General features: G+C 41.5%; 2 protein-coding genes across 3 annotated transcripts in view; both read left to right on the top strand.

Annotated features, from left to right (window-relative positions):
- The first annotated feature begins 632 nt into the window (after nt 1-632).
- Nucleotides 633-17,737, top strand: RNF8 (ring finger protein 8). Of its 2 annotated transcripts, none has more exons than XM_079969271.1 (8): nt 633-929; nt 4,309-4,437; nt 6,521-7,258; nt 11,781-11,843; nt 13,090-13,179; nt 13,488-13,595; nt 14,723-14,934; nt 17,391-17,569. In XM_079969271.1, exons 1-8 carry the CDS (start codon nt 807-809, stop codon nt 17,428-17,430), a joined length of 1,503 nt encoding a protein of 500 aa, XP_079825397.1. In that variant the 5' UTR covers nt 633-806; the 3' UTR covers nt 17,431-17,569. The 2 variants fall into 2 exon arrangements, with proteins under 2 accessions (XP_079825397.1, XP_079825396.1); XM_079969270.1 differs by having other exon boundaries at nt 634-929; nt 14,723-14,927; nt 17,391-17,737.
- Nucleotides 17,738-20,918: 3,181 nt separating this feature from the next.
- Nucleotides 20,919-23,245, top strand: part of CMTR1 (cap methyltransferase 1) — a 38,017-nt gene continuing 35,690 nt past the window's right edge. The window contains exon 1 of the mRNA XM_079969209.1: nt 20,919-21,106. The gene's annotated coding sequence lies outside the window, so the exon portion shown is untranslated. The remainder of the gene's footprint in view (nt 21,107-23,245) is intronic.

Here is a 23,245-nt window from a genome sequence, read left to right as displayed (position 1 = left end):
TTCCTTTTTGTGCTTTGCTGAGAGTTGTGACAGCAGGCGATATACCGTGCTGCAGCTGCCCTCCCAGTGCAAGTCTCTACGTGTCTACTCAGAAGTAAACCTTATTGGCTTCGCTTCAGTGTGAATCGCGCCCCCCTCCTTAAGTCGTTCTGCACTCGGCGTGGGAGACCTTTCGAGCCCTCCGGATGTTGCTGAACTACAACTCCCAGCACTCCAGGGCCACTGACCTGCTTGCTGGGAGTGATGGGAGTTCTTGTTCAGCAACACCTGGCAGGCCAAAGGTTCCCGAAATCTGTTTTGCTTGGATTGCAGCCCCTGAAATACTGCCTGTTTCTAAGTAACACCCTCCCCCCCCAACAACATTGCTACACCTGAGAGCAGCAGCAGCGGAAGCTATCTCCTTAAAATCAAATAAACTCAGACGAGAAAGAAAGTAAATGAATACACAGCAAACGAATTATTATTTAAATAGGCCGGCAGTTGGCAAGACCTCCTTCAAACGCCGCCCCCCCACTACATTTGAAGCCTGTTTGTGATACAGCTCACGAACAAACTAACGTAATAACAGCGGCTGCAGCGGCTGTCTCTGGCATCGATTGATCTCGTCTGTTACAGCAGTGGGCGGGGGATGTTTCCCGTTAAAGTGGCCATCTTTGTGAGGGGCAGATGAAGCCGCTCGTAGTTATTTATTTATTTTTTTAAAGGAAAGGGGGGAAAAAAAGAAAAGAGCTAGGGCAGGCGGAGCCGATCTGTTCCTTCCGAACCGAGCGATTGCTTCTGCCTGCAGCTCGCGCGGGCCGCGGAAGATGGCGGAGTGCGTTGGCGGGGACAGCAGGGTTTCTCGCCCCTCAGGGGGGCCGGGTCAAACTTGGTGCCTCAAGCGAGTGGGGATGAGCGAAGAGTGGCTGCTGCTGGAGGACGGCAGCGAGGTGAGAGAGAGCGCGGCGAGAGCTGCCCCCCCCCTTCCTCGAGCGCCGGGGCTTTAAGGGGCGGCGGCGAAGTGAGGGACTGTGTTGGGAAGGGAAAGGGAAAGAGAAAGGAAAGCTGCGCCTCCTGTTGCCCGCATTTGGAACTGCGCCCTCCTTTGCCTCGGAGGGGAGCGCGCGAATTGCCCTCCTCAGCTGAGGGGGCCGGGTCGGGGCTGTGGGATCAAAGCAGCTGGGAGGCGGATATTAACTTTCTCATTTGCCTCTTGTACCGTATCCCTCTCAGCCCACTAACTGAAGCTGCTTCTTGTCCTTTCTCCACCCCATGGTTCCCCATAGCATCGGTCTGAGCAGAATTGTTGTTGTTGTTTAGTCATGTCCGACTCTTCGTGACCCCATGGACCAGAGCACGCCAGGCACTCCTGTCTTCCACTGCCTCCCGCAGTTTGGTCAGACTCATGCTGGTAGCTTCGAGAACACTATCCAACCATCTCGTCCTCTGTCGTCCCCTTCTCCTTGTGCCCTCCATCTTTCCCAACATCAGGGTCTTTTCCAGGGAGTCTTCTCTTCTCTTGAGGTGGCCAAAGTATTGGAGCCTCAGCTTCACGATTTGTCCTTCCAGTGAGCACTCAGGGCTGATTTCCTTCAGAATGGATAGGTTTGATCTTCTTGCAGTCCATGGGACTCTCAAGAGTCTCCTCCAGCACCATAATTCAAAAGCATCAATTCTTCAGCGATCAGCCTTCTTTATGGTCCAGAGCAGAATTAGGTCAGCCCTAAAAGGCCAAAATTTAGAGCTGGGGCTGAATGGGTCGTCGTCTTCTGTTTTCAAAGTGCTTGTCCCACCTTTCAGTTTAAACTTTTAGGGTAACATTCAGTAAAACAATAAAGCCAATTAATACAATAAAAAAGCAGTGAACTTCCGAAATAAAACAGCAAATAAAGCAAAGCCCTCAACAGTCAGCCTAGTGGGCCAAAACGTGGTTTGTTGCCCTACCCTGTAATTTCCATTCAGTATTGTTATTATTTATTAAATTTTTATACCGTCCTTCATCCAGGGTGGTTTACAATATAAAAACACAGAAGTGCATAACAGTAACAAACACACGCACACCCAGTTTAAAAGGTCATACAGTGCATTGTTTAACTGGCCAAAGGCTTGGGGGAAGAGTGTTTTTGCCTGACACCTAAAAATATGCAATGAAGGTGCCAGGCGAGCCGCCCTAGCGGGGGCATTCCACAAACAGGGAGCCACCACAGAAAAGACCCATTCTTGTGGTACCACCCTCATATGATTGTGGGGTCCGGGTCAGTTCATATGTGTGCCCAAACATTGCTTCATTTCCTTCTAGAATCTAGATTAAAGTGATGTAAGCGTTTACAGGATCAGCTGTAACAGGACCACCTTAAGATTCTTCACTCTGAGCTATATCTTAGTTAAATGGTACTTGCTCTCCTGAATGTGCCACAGAGGTGTCCATGCTGGCACATCTTCATCATAAAAGATTTGACCTTCAGTTGTACTTCTATAAGGCAGTTTAAAAGAAAGTTTCGCCTGCCTAACTTAACACTTGCCCATCTGTTGAAATCTAGTGAACATCTTTGCTGGTTATGACAAAGTAGTTAGCATAATCTAAAGCCAGCCTGCAAGCTTTTGACACCAAGCGAAATGCAGTTCACTGTTCATAAATGAACAGCAGCCTGCATCAGCAGCAAAATAAGCCTTCTGATTTTGTTATCAGTATGGAATTGCAAAAGCAAAGGTGTTCTCAAGCCCATGGATACATTTTGACTTTGAGTCTCAGGCTCCATAGGCCTGATTAAAATGTTGACCATAATTCTGGGAACAAATGCTGTGGAAGGTTTCAAGCTTTTATTAAAATTTATATCCTCCTTAGTGGCTCACAGTGCATAAAAATAAACAACAAGAACCAATACAAGGTACTATAATGAAAGATATGACAGATCTTCAAAGGATTGTTGTTCGTGTGCAGTTATTTTGGTCGAAAAGTGTGATAACATTACAAGTGACAGGATGGAGAAAATCTGTGATTTGTCAGCTGTGTCTATTACTTGGAAACTCTGTACTTATGAACATGATAATCTCTGAAGCCATATGGTGAGATTGAACTGTGACAAGAGCCAGAAGGCAGGACAGAGTCTCCAAGAATCCCTGATCATATAGAAGCTGTGCAGCTTGAAAATACATTGACAAGCCTTCCCTCTTTTTAAGTCCCTAGAGGTGCTTTGAAAGCCATGCATCAACTGCAGAGCTTTGGGGTGAAGGAGAAATGAAGCATTTAATGTAACCTGAAAGGGGTTTATCTACAATACTGTATATATTGACATCATAGTCCAGATTGTTAAGTATTACGTTAATGTAATTTGAAGTTTGATCTTCATAGAAAAAAATGAATAAATGTCCAATTGCTTAATACAGGCCTAAAGCTGAATTAAATGGGATTTTGAAGAATTTATAATTGCAATGGCATTCTCAGCTGTTATTGGCTCCTCAGACTTGTTTGTTAGGCTACTTTGGATTTGCCTGCTAGGATAAATAGCTCTTTTTACAAATAAACAAATACTCATTTGTGGAAAACTAATGAACAACAACAACAACAACAATAGTTCACAGGTTTTAAAAATGTGTTGACTGGGATAACATGTTTAGGTCTAATTAATGAAGAGGTTAATGTTGTAGAGTAAACTTACTTGCCAGGCTTAGCTAGCTTAGCTCTCACCTTAAGGGGAAGGCAATCAAGCCTATTGTTGTACCTCAGTCTGCTAGAGAAGCTCAGTGTGTGAAGACATTTTGAACTGCTTGCTGCAGCTCAGACCGCATGGCTTTTACAAGCCATTATTGTGTTACTATACCACCTGTGCAACTTTTTCTGAATGCTGTATGGAAAAGTACATGAATCTGAGCTTTGAAGAGTTTGTAAGTAAACCAATTTTAACTTCCCAAATGTGTGGCCATTTTCAATGTTAGAGGAAGAGGAGAACTTTGGGAAGAACTTAGAAGGGCATATTTTAAAGGTCTAACAGCATATATTTCCATGCTTTACTTTGCTGCATATTTTGTGATTTTAAATTTATGCTGGGGTTCTCTCACTAAGGAGTACTTGCCCCAAACTTGCATTTTGGCATCCAGGAAATCATATTTTTATATGCCTGTATTTCATTGCAACCAACATTGACATATCAAACAATCTTGGCACTGCAAGTAAAATAATGGAATACTTGTATGGTGGCTTAATGTATTCCCTTGAATTACTGTAAGAAACTAATGAAATACGCATTTCACAGCATTGAAATCCAGAATAGATATGTTGGAGATATTGGTAAAGGAGATTATTAATTGCTTGTTTGTTTGTTTGCTTAGGTAAGTATAGGTCGAGGAACTGGTGCTACTTACCAACTGATGTCAAAATCCTGTCCTTTGATGATCTCCCGGAACCACTGTGTTTTCCAGCAAAATACTGATGGGCAGTGGACAGTGATTGATAACAAGGTACGGAAAGTTACTAAAAATGAATTGACTTGAAAGATGCTGAATGTGGAATCCAGTTTGAAAATGTGATCAGGAAAGCTGGAGTGCCAGGCGAACTACATGAAAAGCTAATTTTGTATGCAGTTTGTAGAACAGTTTATGGCTGTGATAATGTATACTTGATTCTGTAGACTTTCTTTGTGAGAATTACCTCCGTAATACAGTGGACCCTCCGGATACGAATTTAATTCGTTCTGGGGGTCCGTGTGCACCCCGAAAAAAACGTAACTAGAGATTCTGCTTCTGCGCAAGGGCGCAGAGCGCTTCTGTGCATGCACACATGGCAAAACCCGGAAGTATACACTTCTGGGTTTGCTGCATTCATAACCTGAAAGTTATGTAACCAGAGTGGTACATAACTAGAGGGTCCACTGTATAGGATTATTTTCTTTCATATAGTACTTGGAATTTATCATCTAGACTACATAATTGATGAAGTAGCTATAATGAGTGGTATCCTAAGATTATGTGAGTGCAAGGTTTCTCTGTCCAATTTTGTGCAGTTTCTTCCTTCCACTGTCACCCCTTCCCACCAGTGAAACCAGCCACATTGTTGCTCAGGAAGGCTGACAGACTTATGGAAAGTTTTTTGGGGGGAGCTGCCATGGTAGCGGGGGCTGGTTGCCTGGGAAGCCTGTGGCACAGAAAATAGTAGTACTTGTAATAATAATAATATTTATAATATTTATAATAAAAAATAGAAATCCTACAGCAGCACACATAGGATTTTAAAACAATATATAAAATATACAGTATATACATGAGAAAGATGTAGTACTTATAACCTTAACCAGTAAAACAAGTAAAAAATAAGCCACAAGCTTTGGCGTTAATATTCTTCAAAAAACCTGAACAAACTGCTAAAGTGAGATGGAAGTTCTGAATTCCGTAGCTGGGATGCCATCACCAATAAGGTCCTGCAGTTACTGTATACTGAATTTCAGATGATTGTGGCACTTAATACTTAAAAGTACTACAGAAGTGTTAAAACATGCATTAACTTGTAATCCTTATAGCGGGAAAAGCCAGTGTTCTCTTTCTTGCAGATGGGGGTGGGTGGTAATGCTGAGAGAGAGTTTGAAAATGTGGCTTGCATTAGCTTACCTATTGAGTTTATGGCAGCCTTTTCTTTCAAGGAGCATTTGAGAGATACCCCTTTTCATCCACATAGCAGCCCCGTGGGGTTGGTTAGGGGCGGCTGTGAGTGGCCATGCATTTGAACCCAGTAATCCCTGGTTCCAAACCCAGCACTCTTGCCCATTTTACCACATTGTGTCTCACATTTTGCTTTGGATGCTGTTTTGTCTTGTTGTATGTGCTGTCCTTTTAAAGATAACGCAAATATCTTTTCGATTATTCCCCCCCCCCCACTTTTTTTGGAAGAGTTTTGTGTAAAGCAGGGGTGGTGAATCTGTGGTCCTCCAGATGTTGCTGGTCTACACCTCTAATCATTCCTGACTATGGGCAGTGCTTGCTGGGGCTGATGAGAGTTGGAGTCAACATCTGGAGGGGCACAGGTTCGTGAGCCCAGCTTAAAGTGTGGAGATCTCAAAGATTTTGGTTAGTTCAGCTGATGAAGGGAGACTTGCCACACTTCCAACATATAAATCATGTCTTGAGTGTCATGTGTACCAGGGGCTGTTGTTTTTAAATCTTGATTTATCTTCCCAGGGTGTTGTAATAAATTTCTTTGGGCTACAGTCCCACTTACCTGGGAGTAAGTCTAGGACTAACTTCTGATTAGATGTGCATAGGATTGCACTGCTAGTTTTCTGGACAAATCACTTAATCAGCATGGATACATAAAATACAAAATCTGCTCTTGGCTCAGATGTTTCCTGTTGGAGTGGGAAATACTGCTTGTGTCTCATGCTAATTCTACTCTAGTGCTGGATCGCTGTTTTTTGTTTGTATGCAGTATTATTTGAGGAGTGCCAGGTTTTCCTTGCTGGCTTGTTTTTCTGGTCTGTTTGTTTTATTATTTGATGTGCAGAAAAACAAGCACCTTTCCTAGCTCTCTCTTATTATTTTTTATCTTTCCCAGAGTCTAAATGGTGTCTGGCTGAATTGTGAACGCATTGATCCATCACGGCCCTATCTCTTACACGAAGGCGACTATATCCAATTAGGAGTTCCTTTTAAAAACAGAGAAACAGCTGAGTATGAATATACACTAATAAGGGAAGATTGGAAGAAAGTCAGTCCATTTCTGGCGCTGAAAAATGACCAGCTGACAGAGAAAACGAAAGACACGAGGGCTAAGCGTAAAATTAGCTTGGAGGAATCTGAGGCATCTGGAGCGGAAGGGCCTTCCAATTCCAGAACCAAAAGAGACAGGGTGTCTTCAGAACATGACTCTTTGGGGAAATGTGAGGGAGGCAGGACAGAACTGTCCAGACAAACAACAGAAAACATGGAAACAGTGTTGGTTTCTCCAAGGCCCAGTAAAAAGGAGAAGAAGAAAAATCACTGTAGCACCATTCCGCCTGAGCATGGTTTAGCTCTTCTTTCTAAGGACCATAAAGCCCCAAATTTGGCACAGTCTTGGAATGGTTTGGAACAAATAATGAAAACTCTAGCAGATATGACAAAGCTAAAAGCCAAGATGCAGGAGAAACAGACAGCTGTCCTGAATGTGAGGCAAATGAACAAGTGTGCTCCTGTAGAGATCCAGGTTTTGGAGCAGGAATTGCAGGAACTGAGGGAGCAGTTATGCACTGAGCAGGAGCAGCAACAGCAGCAAGTGGAGCAGTTGCAGAAGACCGTCTGTGAAGAATTAGAGGTAGGTGCAGCTGTGATACTTCACCCACCCACTCTCATGTACCATTTGAAAACTTGCAAGTGTTGGAAGTTGTGCCTAAGCAAGAATGATTGGATGGGGGAAAGGTTAGCATTTTTAGCATTGCCATAGTTTCCCAAACCACCACACCTTCATTTTCAGCACTGAGGTTTCTTAGTCCTCCATTTAGTGTGCCTAATGAGCTATTTTCAACAGTGTTGCCAACTTGTTTGAAACTATAGTTTAGCTGCTTAAAAATCCCAGCTGGTTTAGTTATTAGCACAGGGTAGATTAATTATGACATTTCTCCTACACTGAAATATCTGACGACAAGGAAAAAGCATGTGCAACATCATGTACACGGTGTATTGCGGTAACTTATTTCAGTGCTCATACATTGATTAGGCTGCCCAGTCATGTACCATACCTTATTTCATACAAAAATTATCACATGTATAAAAATACTACGCATGAAGGAGTCAACACTTGGTCCTGTTTCACCGTAGAGTTTGTATTTTTTAAAATAAACGCAGCATTTTAAAATTCACTGTAGTTGTTTTATGATGAGATTGGCAAAGAGAGAATTGTTTGCTCCCTGTCCTAATTTCCTCGAATTTCTTGTGTTGCAAAAAGCCCATTGATTAGTGAGACACATGAGTTGCATTTCTGCAGATGGTGCATCTTTTGGTGAGACTAGGCAAGATAGCAAGATCAGCAACAATGGACATGTTGCTCTCAGGATACTTGATGTGTTTTTAACATGGCTGCATCTACTGGCTTGTGAGCCACAGCTTACTGTATTTGAATGATGGACACCAGAAGATCAGTACTGAAGTGCAAGGCCTCTCTCTCCTAGAGTTATGGGTTCAATAAAAAGATGTGAAGTGAATGGATTGTTGTTGTCTGATGGGCACAGTAGTTAGCAGAATATTGCTTCACTTCCTTACTAGTTGCACAGTCACTTCAGTAGAGATTACAATACTGTTCTTTGCTTTGACCCTAAAATACTTCTAGTTCTTCCATCAGCAACTCTGCTTGAAATTCCTGCTGATGAAGTAGTAGCGCTAAGGAAAGTGTCTAGCAGTAAATGAACAATGGAAATACACTGTGTTTAATTATCTTTGTCCCTGTTTGATTCCTCATGGCCCCTGCTAGAGAAGGGATAAGAATAGGATGGGTGGCAAAACAGAACTTCCCCTTCTGTCTGTGAAAGAAAGCCAATGAGTTTTATCACAGCAGGGTATAACACGGCTTCATTTGGTACAGTGGTACCTCAGGTTACATACGCTTCAGGTTACAGACTCCGCTAACCCAGAAATAGTGCTTCAGGTTAAGAACTTTGCTTCAGGATGAGAACAGAAATCATGCTCCGGCGGCACGGCAGCAGCAGGAGGTTCCATTAGCTAAAGTGGTGCTTCAGGTTAAGAACAGTTTCAGGTTAAGAACGGACCTCTGGAACGAATTAAGTACTTAACCCGAGGTACCACTGTAGTTTGTAACCACAGCGTAGGCTGTGCACACATTACCCCTTCTCTGGCTCCAGTGCGCTCCCACTGCTGGTCTTTGAACCTGAGTAGACATGAAGTTAGCCACAATCCATAGGTCTTGTTTGCTGTTCTTCTAAGCAGCCTCCATTGATTAAAAAATGAAAGCCATGGTGAAGCTGAGGTCTGTAGCTCTTAGGCAGCTCTCAGCGACAGCTTCAGTGAATTGGAGTTCAGTGTGGGTAAGCAAATTAGGTAATGGGCATCAGATGACGACATCCCCACTCCTTCTCTGGCATGAACAACAACCTAAAAAAGCAACCTGAAACACTGCCGGGAAAAAACCCTCAATGTATTTCAAGGCACCAATGTGCATATAGCCTGAGTGTGCAATTAAATTGCTAGATCATGGTTAATGCCCTAGCTATTATAACCATGGTGTTATCCCAGCTCTTTATTTCATAGTTCAATAAACACATTCTCCATATCTGTAATACTTAATTTCCTCTTAATATATTGTAATTCTAACTCACTATGATCATATTATAATTTTGTGATTTTTGAAAAATAAAGCAGTAAGCTTCACCAATACCAGTTGTTCACTAATTTGTCTTTAAAAACCTGTTTTACTTTGATTACCTTTTTTCATGTTTTTACACATATGATTCCAGCTCTTTATAGGTTTATAGTTCTATATGAACATATAACAAATTGTTTAGTTATCAAAGGAAGCTGTCTTTTAAATAATTTAATAAACATATGATGGGATCTCTAAGCGTGCTAAATTGAAAAAATATTTTTAATTACCTCCAGGACCATTCTCCAGTATTTTACTCACCTCTGCACATTCCCACTAAGTGTGAAAGAAATCTCTTTTCTGTTTTTGACAAAGCCAACTATTCCTTAGATTTGTGAGCTAAGAGAAACCTACAACTAATAAGGGTTGTCTGCTAAAACACAGTGATTCATTGCTGCTTCACACGTTACTTCAGTGAACAAACATGTTATTGCTTGTGGCAGATGCTCACAAATGATTATGAATGGATAAGAAATGTGGCTTGCAATCTATTATTTTTATTTACATCAAAATGTTTAATAGCTTTGTTCTATCACCTTGTATCATCTGTATTGTATTGCGCTTGTGATGGTAAAACATCACCATTGATAGTGTATGCATGATGGTAGCTTAGGGGCAGTAGGTTTGCTGTGTGTCCTGTCTGTTCCTCTTAGCACCATTGGTGGGACAATTAAGGGGAGAACCATACATTGACTTCCTGCCACACCCCCAGAACTTTGTCAGAGGTGCAGGAACAAGCTTGTTCTTGAAGAGGTAGAATTGAACTGGGCAGCTTCTTGGGTTGTGACTGTCACATACATTCTGCCATGCTGCCTCAGTCCTTTCGGCAATCTTTTCAGATATGGGGACTGCATTCATTCATTCGTTTGTTCTTTCATTCCCCACCTTTTTGCCTGACAGGGACTCAAGGCGGCTTACAGATAAAGTAAAAACAGGGAGATAAAGCAAAAACAGGGAGTTCCAGAGTCTGGGAGCAGCCACTGAGAAGACCTCTCTGTGTCCCCAAGTCTGCCTATGAGGGTGGCAGGTTTGAGAGAAGTTTCTGCAGCTATTAAGGGCAGTGAAGACAGCTAAGCACACTAGTTGTGTGAGTGTGTGTTAGCAGCACACACCCCTAACTGTGGCCTAATGTTACACAATTTTTGCTAATTGGAAAGCTCCAACGAGTTTAGTAGAGCTCACATTTATCATAGTAACCTGCACTTTAAATATTCAGAAACACTTCTAAAAATGTTTAAACTCACCTTGTTAATGTCCATAAAGACTACACGTCTTTTAAAACTGCTCTTCCAACAATGTAGAGCAGCTATAACATCCACTGCCTGCAACAGTTATTGTAGGTGACTGCTTCTTCCACTAAGGAGAAAGCCATCAATGATTCACATTCTTGTGATAGCACATATTCTAGCAAGGAGGGAGCAAAGAAGACACTGCTCCGGCTATTTTCCTTCCCTGTTAGAAACATTGGGAGCTACTTTATGCTGATTTAGACCAATGGTCTATCTGTCTCAGTTTTGTCTACACTGGCTGGCAGAGGCTCACTAGGATTTCATATTAGGTTTTCTCCAAGCCCTACCTGGAGATGCCAAGGATTGAACCTGGGGTCTTCTGCACTTAAAGTAGATGCTTTACCACTGAGCTAGGGCCCTTCTCCCTTGCCTATACAGCCACAGCAGAGAGAACAAACAAGTGAAGATACTCTAGGCATTACATGATTAGATAGTGCAGGGGTCTGCAAGCCGCGGCTCCGGAGCCGCATGTGGCTCTTTTACACCTTTGCTGCGGCTCCGGGGCAGATACTAGCGAGGGGAGGAGGCGCATTGTGCGCCCCAACACTCCCCACTGTGGCGGGCGCTGTACTGGCTGTGACGTCGCATGGGGGCGGTGTGTGAGTTAGTCACGTACCGTCCCGACGTCACCTTCCCGCCCACCCGCCCACCCGCCCGCTACATTGTAAGGGGCATGTACGCTGGTCACTGTTTTGAAGGGGAGTGAAGAACACACACACACAAAAAGGTAACTTGTTAATTTAACGTTTATTTCTATGGGGAGGAGTAATTATGAGGGGTCAAACAAAGAAATAATTAAAAAAGTGACAAAAAAGTTATTTTTATAATGACGAGTCTTGCGGCTCCCAGTTTTTTTTTCTTTGGAAACGGGTCCAAGTGGCTCTTTTTGTCTTAAAGGTTGCAGACCCCTGAGATAGTGTATTGTATAGGGGTATGTGTCTCTGATTAGGAATACTGTAAAAATAAAAATAATTGAAGATTTCCTTTTCAGGTTTCAGTTTCAGTTTTGTGTAGGCAGCAGCTATTTTATTGTTATTTTATAACTGCATGGAAGAAAACTTGTTTGACTCCTTTTAGCATATTTTTCCACTAGCTTCTGTTATCCTTCATGTTGTTGTTCTTAGTTCTATATGTCTTTCCTTTATTTGACTGACAGGCTCTTATTTATTGTTTAGGGAGCAAAAGAGGAAGAAGGAGAAGGGAGACTGAAGGAACAACTGACCCAGGTTCTAGTGCAGGTAACGTAGCACAGTGTTAGGTTATTTCCAATGTTTGTATCGCTTGAGGATGTTCAAATGTTACCCCCACTGGCGAATTGCCAGGATGCTTAGTTCTGCCTCTTGCAGTGAGACATGCTTGATTGGCTGCAAGTAGCAAAAATAGTGGATGATTAGGAAGAACAGAAAAGACAGTATCAAAACCAAAAGCAATCTGTAATGATGGCTTGTTGAATTTGATTTTTTCTTGGCTTGGTCCCATCATTTTGTAAGTTATTACTGTTCATCCCACTGCTGCAGCACATTCTCTTCCCTTTTGGCACACCTTCACAAAATGTTACTTGGGCCAGAGGGTCTTTTTCTATCATGAGGATCATTTAGGAAATGTGTGGTAAGCTCTTTGCTAGGAGTAGAAACCTGTTGCTATCCAGATGTTGTTAGACTTCTCCACCAATCCCAACCAGCATGGTCAGTGGTCAAGGATTGGAGTTGTAATTCAGCAACATGTGGAGGCCCACAGGTTCCCAAACTGGATGGTCGCTACTTTTGTGACCAAAGGCAGACTTATTTCCAGGTGCTACAATCATGGGAATTACCGCTGGCCTATAAATGTTCATTCAGTTCCTGATGTTATAGTTATATGTATGAGTACATTCTTAGGGCCAATTCAAGGTGTTGGTATCAGTGAACAAAACGTTGAAGAGCTTAGGACCCAATACTTGAAGGCACACCTGCCCCAGAAACATCCAACCTGAGTTGTAAGGTTTGTGCACAAGACTCTGCTTGTGGTGTCCTCACTAAGAATAGGCTAGGGAGCCACTCCGTATAGAAGGGCCTCTCAGATGTGGCACCCTGTCTATGAAACCTGTAGTAGAAAGCCGGTTGTCTCCCATTTTATGGTCATTCAGGTGACAGCTTCCTATTTTTGCAAGTATTCAAAGCAGTGTCGGCGTGGCCTTATCTGGTTAACTGGGTGTGATACACTGCTGTTAATTGTATTTTATGATTAATTTTATTTTAACTTTGTTTTGTATAGTTCATCTGGTTACCTTTGTACAGTTAGCAGCATCCTTACATACCTTTTGCCTATTCATTTTTCTAATCTAAATAAGTTTTAAGTATGTGTATGTTTTACGGATTATGTTTATTTAGAGGAAATGAGTTGTATTCATGCAGTGGGTTGACATATTTTCAGGATGCGAAGTAGAATCTGGCATGCCTAATTGGTATGTTAATGAGAATTTCTGTTTGGTATCTTATTTCTCAGCATCGTGCTTTGATGGAAGAACTGAGCCGTAGCAAGAAGGATTTTGAAGAGATCATTAAAGCCAAGGACAGGGAACTGAAAGAGACTAAGGTATGAACAGAAGAAAAATGTACAACAGTCGAAGTTTAGGCCTTGCTCCAAAGCCGCCCACTTTGTAGCTTAAGGAAGTTGCTCTCTGCTTTTCCATAGGTTCCCACCACCTTGCTTTTATTTCTACACTGTGGTGAAGTGGAGGGTTTTAACTGTATATAACTTTAGGGGCATTTTGTTTTGTGCAGATTTTTAAGTTTAATAAAGTTTTCACCTTTCGGAAAGTATGTCTCACGTGCCCAATACATTCTCATTCTTCTACCATTGTTTACCTGATGTTTTTGGGTTCGTTTTCTTCTGGGCTACAGGAAGAGAAGGAGAAGGCACGAGCACAAAAGGAAGAGGCCTTGAGCCACATGAATGATGTACTGGAGAATGAGCTGCAGTGTACTATTTGCTCTGAACACTTCATTGAGGTAAGATTTGAAAGATAAAAACTTTAAGAAGCAGTAGTAAGTATACATATATTTTAATCCCCTTTTATTGACACCAAATCAGTTTGAAAGTTGCTGAACCCGATTTTTATTCCTGGGATTTCTGTGGGTTGGATCCAATGATTCTGTGAGCAGAAGTCTGCTCATGAAACTTCCTGCTCATGGGAGGGATATGTGTGTGATTTACACAATTTCCTTTAAAAGAATTAAATAAACATTTGATTTAACGAATAAACATTATACATGCTATACAAACTCCAAAAGATAATACAGATATTAGAATATCATTTAATGCAACACATCCTATTATATGAATACATCCTATGCCCTTTTAAAATGTGTTCTTTTGTGGGGGGCTATTGGGTTGTTGTTTTTATTAGGTATTTTGTGGTTTTATATATTGATTTTATTCTGTAAACCGCCCTGAGACCCCTGGGTATAGGGCAGTATATATATTCAATAATAATACAGTAATAACAATAGTAGTAATAAAATAATAATAATAATAATAATAATAATAATAATAATAATAATAAACCTTTTCAATAATCCTACAATATCTTACTAAAAGACCATTGGCATCACAATTATTACATTTTATCATACCTTTAAAATATGTTAAATATCAATCTACTTTTAAAAAATAAGTATACAGATTATTTCCAAAAATCTCAATTTCGAATAATTGCTTCCAAAAATGTACATGTCTAAGTTCATTTCCTTTATAGCGACAAATGAATAATACGTTATTCCTAGTTTTTATACACACACACAATATTACTGGTTTCCATTTATTCATTTCCTCTTTTATCCTTTTATGTGGATGTTTAATAGAATCATAGTTGGAAGGAACCCTGCGAATCATCTAGTCCAACCCTGTGCGATGCAGGAATATGCGGCTGTCCCATACAGGGATCGAACCTGTAACCTTGGTGTTATCAGCATCATGTTCTAACCAGCCAAGCTATCCAGTTCTGACAGTTCATTTTCTTACATTGTTTTTAGTATTTTGAATTTTATTTTCCATTCTGAGCTGCCTTGAAGCTTCTGTAAATAAAGCGGGATAGAAATCCTAATCTAATGTATTATATATAATATGAACTTTTCAGGCTGTCACTCTCAACTGTGCACACAGCTTCTGCTCCTATTGCATCAATGAATGGATGAAGCGTAAGCTGGAGTGTCCAATATGTAGAGGGACGATATTATCCAAGACACGATCGCTAGTTCTGGACAATTGTATTGATAGGATGGTGGAAAACCTGGATGATGAGACGAAGCATCGCCACCTTTCCCTCATCCAAGAGCGAAAAGGTGAGAGGTGGGTCCTCCATTCCTAAGGCATTTGAACATTCCTTGGCACCTGCGTAGTGTAGTGTTTAATTAGAATGTTGGCTTTTTGCAGTATGGTAGCGCTGCAGAGAGCTTGCTGGGGAGACCATGCATTAAAAAGAAAGGGACTCAAAATAACTTAAGCAAGGTTTTAATTACAAAAAACAAAAACTCCATTTACACTAAATACATCAACAAACCAGACCCAACCACCAACCCAACCCCCAGGGTAATGGGAGAGCTAGGTGCTGCTCCTTATATACTACATGCAAATGCTGACACACCTTAATCAATGCAACTCGGCAGCACCTGCTATGTTTCACAGCTGTAAAGCTGGGTCTCGTTATCTTGCTCTGGCCCTTGCTCTGGCCCCTTAAAGACATACACATTAGGTGGAACAATGATGAACCTTTACATTTAAAGTAACCATTCAACATAGAAATATATTGATAGCAAACTACAGTTAGGTTTCTGTGCCTTGCTTTATTTCTGTTCATGAATAAAGCTTTTTCAGTTTCAGATGCTGTTTCGGAGACAGCATTTCAAAGCTAACAGCAAGGTTGTTGTACATCCACCTACCCACACCTAAAGATACAAAAACTTAGAAAAATTTAGATATTGCAATTTGGGTTAATCTTCTAATTCAGCCACCTTCTTCATTTCATGCTAGCATTACCTACATTATTTATTATATTTACATTCGATTTTCCGTCATGCAGCTGCTGAGAAGACACTGACTAGAATCTAGCTTTGCTCCTTTAAATTCCTGGGAGTTCACTTTAGTGAAGACCTCACTTGGAAAAACAATATAACTCAGGTGGTTAGGAAGGCCCAACAGAGACTCCATTCCTCAGGGTCTTGCGAAAGAACAATGTTAAACAACAATTTATGACCTCCTCCTACCAGTCCACAATAGAAAGTGTCTTCTCATATTGTATCACAGTGTGGTACGTTGGCTTGACAGCCACGGACAGAAAGTCTTTACAGAGGGTGGTGAACACAGCACCTGATATCATGGGCTGTCCCCTGAGCCTGCTAGATGACATTGAAAGGGATCGTTGCCTTAGGAGAGTGAGAAAAATTCTCAGGGATGATTCACATCCCGGCCAGCACCTCTTTAATCTTCTACCCTCAGGCAGGAGAAATATAAGTATAATCAGTCGTACCAACAGGCTAAAAAACAGTTTCTATCTGTGGGCTGTTAGGCTGCTGAACGGAAAATAATATAGTGCAGCAGACTTTCAGGGTTGGTGTGTTGTGCGACAAGCACACAGAGTCAATGGGACTGAGTTGGGGGGAGGGAGGCTCAGTTAATTTCATTGTATACAGGTTGTACATGGACAATAAAGGTGGTATTATTATTATTATTATTATTATTATTATTATTATTATTATTATTATTATATAACTTCAGACTATGCTCTAGGACAGGGGATCCCAAATGGGGTCCATGGACTACCTGGAAGCTTCATTCAGGTGGTCTGCAGTGGGTCTGTGGATTTGTGGTTGAAGATGGGAGAGAGTACATCCGTTATATGAAATATTCGTATTGATTTTTAATTGTATTTTTATTGCTCCTTTTGTTTATTATCTTGCATTGGGTTGTATTACAATTTGACTTCTATGGAATTCAAATTGTAATACAATTAAATAAAATGCAATATATAAGAAATAAAAGAAGCAATAAAAACCCAATTAATATCATGTAGCCTCTAGCACAGCACATTATAATTGCTACAACAGGCAGAAAAGACCATTTCAGGTGGTTGGGGGTTGGAATTTTGGGACCACCTCCCTAGGACCAACTGATTAACTGTTATGTTGCAAGTGAGGATGGCATGTCTGCTACAAGCAGTCAAGCAGTCTAGAGTTCAGCTTAGAGTCCCACTGATGGCCAAACTTTGCCCTTCAGCTGTTTTGGGACTACAATTCCCATCATCCCTGACAACTGGTCCTGTTAGCTAGGGATGATGGGAGTTGTAGTCCCAAAACAGCTGGAGGGCCAAGTTTGGCCATCAGTGGCTTAGACAGAGACACCTTGAGTTGCTCCACCTCTGTATTGATTTTATGTTGAGACATTGTGTCTCCTTTGTTTCTCTTTCTTCCTCTTCTCTAACCCTCTGTGTGCTTTTAAGCATTGTGTTTGAGACAGTTGTGTACTTCCTTGAGTGAAGAGTGGGCATTGGTCCAAGGGAAGAGACAGTATTCAGTATGAAAGACCAGAGCTGTGCAGAATATAAAAGTTTTACCCTTGAGTACTGAAAGCAAAGCCCACTCCCCCTTAGTCCTCATTACCCTTTGCCTATACTGTACTTTTAAATGTATTTTTCCTGCACCATTGAAAAACAAATATACTCCCAAACTTAAATCCTTTGGTTGGGTATTCCTGCACTTGCCTCAAATCACTTTTGCTTTTCTTTTTTTATCTGTGTATTTTAATTGCAGGGAAGCAGGTTGTTGCGGAGAACCCAGCATCAGAAAGTGAGAGCAGTACCCTCAGCACGTCCTCAGACAGCGAGAGCAGTAGCATTACCTCAACATTAGACAGCGAGAGCAGTAGCCTTACGTCTGTGCAGTCCATCATGTCATTAAGCAGCTTTGAAAGTGATGACTATGAGGGAGACTCTGACAGCCACCATGTTATCTGAAATACCTGCACCGTACCCTTGCAGTTGTTTGGAGCCTGCTCTGGATGCTTTCTGGGAGAAAGGATTGGACACTTGGAACAATGAAGAGACTGGAATTTGAATTGTGGATTAAAAGGGCTTGGCAGGGTCCTGTTCTTTTCTTAAGTGAATGTGTGATGTCCTCATCTCTGAAGAGTACGATTGAAAACTGTTAGGCTCAAACCCATTTTTAATACTAGGTGACTAAACCCATGTTTCTGTTCTTGCTATGAAAATTCTTGGAGTTGACAATGTACCACCAAACTTAAATTTAACTGCTTCCCTCCTAATAGGTTGGAGAGTGCCAGCGCATCAGCTAAATAACTGCTTAAGTGTAACCTGATGTAGTACATATTTGCTTTTTGTGTCAGAAAGCTGTTTACACATGACTCATGGGTTCATAAAGAGAATAAGAATATTTACAGCTGCATAAGTCTGGAAAAATTGTCAAGGTTAAATTTACCATGCCCTAAGCCCCAAGGAGTTTGATACCTAGCTTCCCAGAAAAGCATCTTAATCACTTTCTCTCAAGCTCTGTTGCCAAAATTGAGCAGACACAGTCAAAACTGTAGCAGCGCTTTTGCATTTCTCTCTCTCTGTGTATGTGTGTGTGTAGAGTGTGGTAGGAGGGCTTTGGCTGAGTGAAGAAGTTGCATTTCTGAATGAGCAGAAGGTGGCACTACATATTTATCAGTATTCACAGTTTGTTGCTGGTACAGCACTATAAGTTTGCAGCAACTCAGGTTCCATTTCAGGGGCTTTGGCTTCAAATTAGCAGGCAAATTGGATTGGCAGCTGTTTCTGTTTTTTGTTTCCTTGATATGTCTTGGGGTGGTTATTTATTTCTTTGTTTAAAAGTTACAATTTATATAAAAGAACAAAAAACCTGTCATTTCTGCTCAAGTTGCTTTCATAAGCAAATATCCTTTCTTCGTGTTTCTGAATGTGTGGTACTCCCCAGCTCTGTGTGTCTAGCCAATTGAGTCTGGCTACCTTATTTTTATTGATTCTAGCTTTAATGCTAATGAAGATCACACTTTTATAACTGGATAAAGACACTTAACATTCCCCGTTGCAAGGAGCTGAGCCACCACAGTAGTTTACTATTGTCAATAAATTATTGCAAGTTCATAAATTCCATATTTTTTTTGTTAATGCTACTTTGCCCTGAAGATGTTGGTAGTGTAGTTTCAAACAGATGAAATAAGATGCAGGGGCACATAGGCCATAAAGCTATGTTAACTTTTGTTATAAATTATATAATAAGAATGTGTGGTCCCCCTCCCCAATTCTAATAAAGTGGCAGTGTTTTCTTACCAAGAAATGCATGATCTGAAAGCACTTCCTCCCTCAAAACCACCTTGGCGCATGAGCACCAATTTGGGAATCAGCTGGAACAAGGGTTAAATGAGGCAAACTGCTTTGCTATATCAACCTTGTTACACATGATGGTGCACCTAGTTCTCATTGATTTCTGTTATTTGGCAATTTTGGAAACACTCTCGTTTCAGAAGAGGGAAGCTACCTTTCTGGATGTTCTGCTCTGCTATCCCAGCTGCCGTCCCCTGTTGTGACATTGCATCTGCATAGTCATGTGTCAACTTCAAAGTGTCTGTTTCACAGGGTGTTCACTGTGTATGAATGTGCTTACTGGAGACATGCAGCAGTGTATATAGAATTGATATTTTTGAGGGAAACTGTAGTGGATGAAGCAACTCTTTAAGAAGACCATGCATTCGATCAAAGGCATCTCCCAGTTGACATGGGGATTATGCGTTTTAAGTGAAACACCATTGAAAATGCCTGCAAACACTCCATTCTGCCCCTGCCCCGGCCTCCCCCTTTTTTGGTGATGTTTTCAGGTCACTTCTGGGTTGGGGATGATGTGAACATGCACATTGGGCATGTCTAAAATGGTTGCTGCCTATAGTAATTTGTTGGTAGAAAAAGCTCCTGGTCATATTTTTTTAAATACCACTCTGCTTATCACTTGTCTCTTGCCGTGGACAAGCCTATTCTTAAATGCTTTCCTGGTGCATCAAGTATTTTAAAGTCATGGGTATACACAAGGGACGGGGAATCTCTGGCCTTCCCATCATACTCAGCCACCATGGGCAAGGTATAGTGGGTGTTGTTGGACTACACAGGTTAGCTATCTCTGGTTTGCACTGATATGCCCATGTGAAGCTTGCTTGTAGTGTATATATTTGTTTTTGACTGTTTGAAGGTGTTAACCATTCTGTCACCTACCTGGACTTTTCAGGGGAAAAGATGGAGGACAGAAATTGGAAAGACTTCATCTGTTACATATTTATGCATTCTGCACATCTCCTTTTTTTGGTTTAGGGGCATTCCATGTCAAGTGATCCAGTGACATTTACCTTACCATTTTATATTGCTTTCATTTATCTGTTTCCTAAAAGTAGTATAAGAAAAGATCCCAGTAATTCAAAACTAAAAATACAAATCTCTTCAGAACTTCATGGGCTTTAATATGATATGGCACACAATGGACTTACTTTAAACTTTTAATTTAAGTTACAAAATTAAATGTTTTGAAAATTTTTAAATAGTGATATAAAAAAATCAATATGATTAAAGAATTCCAAAAAAATAATAATTCATATTTTAAAGAGCTTCCTACAAAATTTCATCTTGGGATCTCAATGGGATCACATTAAAAACAAATACTTTGTGCATATATGTCTGCCTTATTGGGTTCTAATAAGGATAAATGGGTCTTGGGGGGAAATATGGTTTGAAGTAATGTTTATTCTCTTGTATCAGTTACTCCTTCCCTCCCAGGAGTGGAGGGGAAATAACATCAGACAGAGACCTCTCTACCAATTGTATTTCTATGGTCTGAGTATCTCCCTGAGCAATGCAGCTCTGTAGACTAATCTCCTTATGCTAATTAGCAAGGCTGCTGATCTTCCACAATATCCAACTAGTTACTAGGACATGGGTCTACTCTGAGCTATCCTTCACCTACGTGTGAAGCACGTAGACTATTCCAAATGCGCTGCATTATTATTTACAGCACTTTAAAACGTCAAATTAAAGGGAACTTTAATTTGCACTTTAATCGTGCAAGGTGGGGAACAAGAAGCTTACGTTTTCGCTTAATACTCCCCTGTATGTACTACAGTATTTATTTCGCGAGGTGAAGGCTCTGAGATGCTTCTCGCTCCCTCAACACACTCTGCAGCCTCCCGCCACGAGGGGGCCCTGCGCCTCTCTAGGACTTCTTCTCGCCTCCCCATTGCGTCATTAGTTTGCGCCGCGCGCGAAGGAAGGGCCCCGTCCCAGTGCGGAGCTGCCGGGAAACGAAACTGAACTGTGGCGGAGAGGAGTTGGGGGGATCCGGCCTTCTTTCCTCTCTCTGTCTCTCGAGCCCAGGCGCGTGTCTGGAGGGGGCTGAGGCTCGGCCTTCGCGGTCTTCTCTGCCCTCATCTCCCGCTCCGGCCTAAGACAGAGCCTCCCCCTTCCCCTCGTGTGAGTGTAGCAAGGGCTCCCGGGAGGGTCGGGGAGAGCGAACGAGCCTGGGGGGGGGCCGTTTTGCCCCTGCTTCTCTGCCCCCCGCCGCCCCTGTCACGCTGCTTTTCCGATTGTCTCCACTTGTTTGCAGCTCCCGAGAATACTCCAGGCTGGCCGCCCCTGTCTGCCCCTCTACGTCCCCGGTTCCTGCCTCTCCCCGTTATGTCTCCTAGCCTAGCCGAGACCTTCCCTCCTGAGGGCATCGCTTGATAGGTTTCTGTCTCTCCTGTGTCCTGATACTCCCTCGCCTCCCTTTTCATCTCCCATCTCCCGGTTTCCCCCTTTTACCAAGGCTGAGATGCTAAGCATGTTTCCCAGGAAATAAGTTCTCTTTAGCTCATTTGGACTTACTTCTGGGTAAGCCTGCTTGAAGTCAGGTTGCAGCTCTCCACAGACTGTGGATTCTGCACAGAAACATACGCTCCTTTTAGCTTCCACCTGGAATCCCGACTTCTTCCCCTTACCTAAACCACCTCCATCCTTTGCTCTGGTGTTTTCCTCTGACTCTCTCTCCCCCCCCCCCCAGCCCTCAGTCCTCTTTGCAAATTAGTGTTGTTTTGTTGTGATGGTGGCTATATTAAGGCCATCTCTCCCACCCCCATAGGGTTTAGTAAATATAAGTACACTAGCTGGCATCTGAATTAAAATATAATATTCCTAGTTGAGCACTTAATGGCTTCGTCATAGAAATGGGTTTTGTTATAAAACCAATCAACTGGATGAAATTGTGAAGAAACTATCTGTTACAATACTGTGCTTTACTTTCTGTTGGGTATTGAAGACTGTGTACATATTCAGAATAAAATTTGAGACTGTCCCCCAATGTATTGTGAGATCTTCTAGCATTGTGCAGTGTTCTTTTATATAATTCATTTATATTTCCAAGTTAATGTGACTCAGTGCTACTGTTCAGTAAAATCCCTCATTGCCCAGTGATGGATGGGCTCGAATCATATATCTACGTACCTCGAAGTAAGCCCCAGTGAACTGAATGGGATTTAAGTAGGCATGTATATGATTTGTGCTGTAAAATGTTGCCCATAGAAGAACTAAAATGAAAATCTTCTCGTTGATACTCCTTTTAACTAGCTGCTGTTTCTCGTGCTGATTGCAGGGAGACTGGAAGGGGATGGCTTCATCCTGGGAATTTTACCATGCCTATACAACTTTAAGCTTTCAGCTCTTATGTTTAACATTCAGTTTATTCAGTTTTATGATTTGTACAAATGAACAATGTTGTGTTCACCACCGTTAATAAGCATAGCCACAGTGCTGTCCCTGTTGTTCCTCACTTGCCTCAAGAAAATTTGTACCACATAGTTGATGTTTCTTCTCCTAGTTTTAATGATCCCAGGAGTGGTAAATTCAGTGGTGTGTTATTTAGCCCTATTATGCTGTGGTATCAGTGTATCTTCCATAACAAAAAATAATGCTTTTGATGTTTTTATTAGCAACTACAGTACATTATTGCAATATATGAGAGCTCATATAAATAACATTATTTATAACCAGGTTTCTGAATGCTCTGGCATTAGAAACTGGTTCTTCACAAATTTGTTAACTCAGGACTACCTGCTAAACTGGTGGTATACTTTGGGCACCTTTTGTTATTTGTTTATGTACTGTGATAACTTGACAAGCTTAGGCTGCAGCCTCTTACCTAGAAGTAAGCTGGTGCTGACTCAGTAGAACCTTCTGAGTAGATATGTAAAGGATTGCATGGTTACAGCTCCGTCCTATTCATGTTTACTTATAAATTTGCCCCTCTGAGTTCAAAGGAGCATGCTGTACAGTCATGTGCATGGTTATTTGGCAGCATCTCCCACTCTCTTAATAGGGCTTACTCACTAGCAAGTGTGGTTAGGATTGCAATCTTAAGATGCAGTTGTATGTCAGTAACCTGGAAGTAAGGCTCAATGAGAATAAACAATAGGATTGTGCTGTTTTTTCTCTTGTGTGTTTATCAGTGAAACCTGAATTAGAACTGTGTTCTACTGGGATGTGTGTCTGTATGATGAAAGTGGTGGAATGAAAACATGCTATGAAAATGCCTATTCAGGTGTTTTCATTCTTTTTAAATTAATGGAGAGCAAATTG

Source organism: Podarcis cretensis (assembly GCF_951804945.1).
Source record: "Podarcis cretensis genome assembly, chromosome: 3".
In the NCBI taxonomy this organism is placed as follows: domain Eukaryota; kingdom Metazoa; phylum Chordata; class Lepidosauria; order Squamata; family Lacertidae; genus Podarcis; species Podarcis cretensis.
This window is presented reverse-complemented; position numbering and strand designations above follow the sequence as displayed.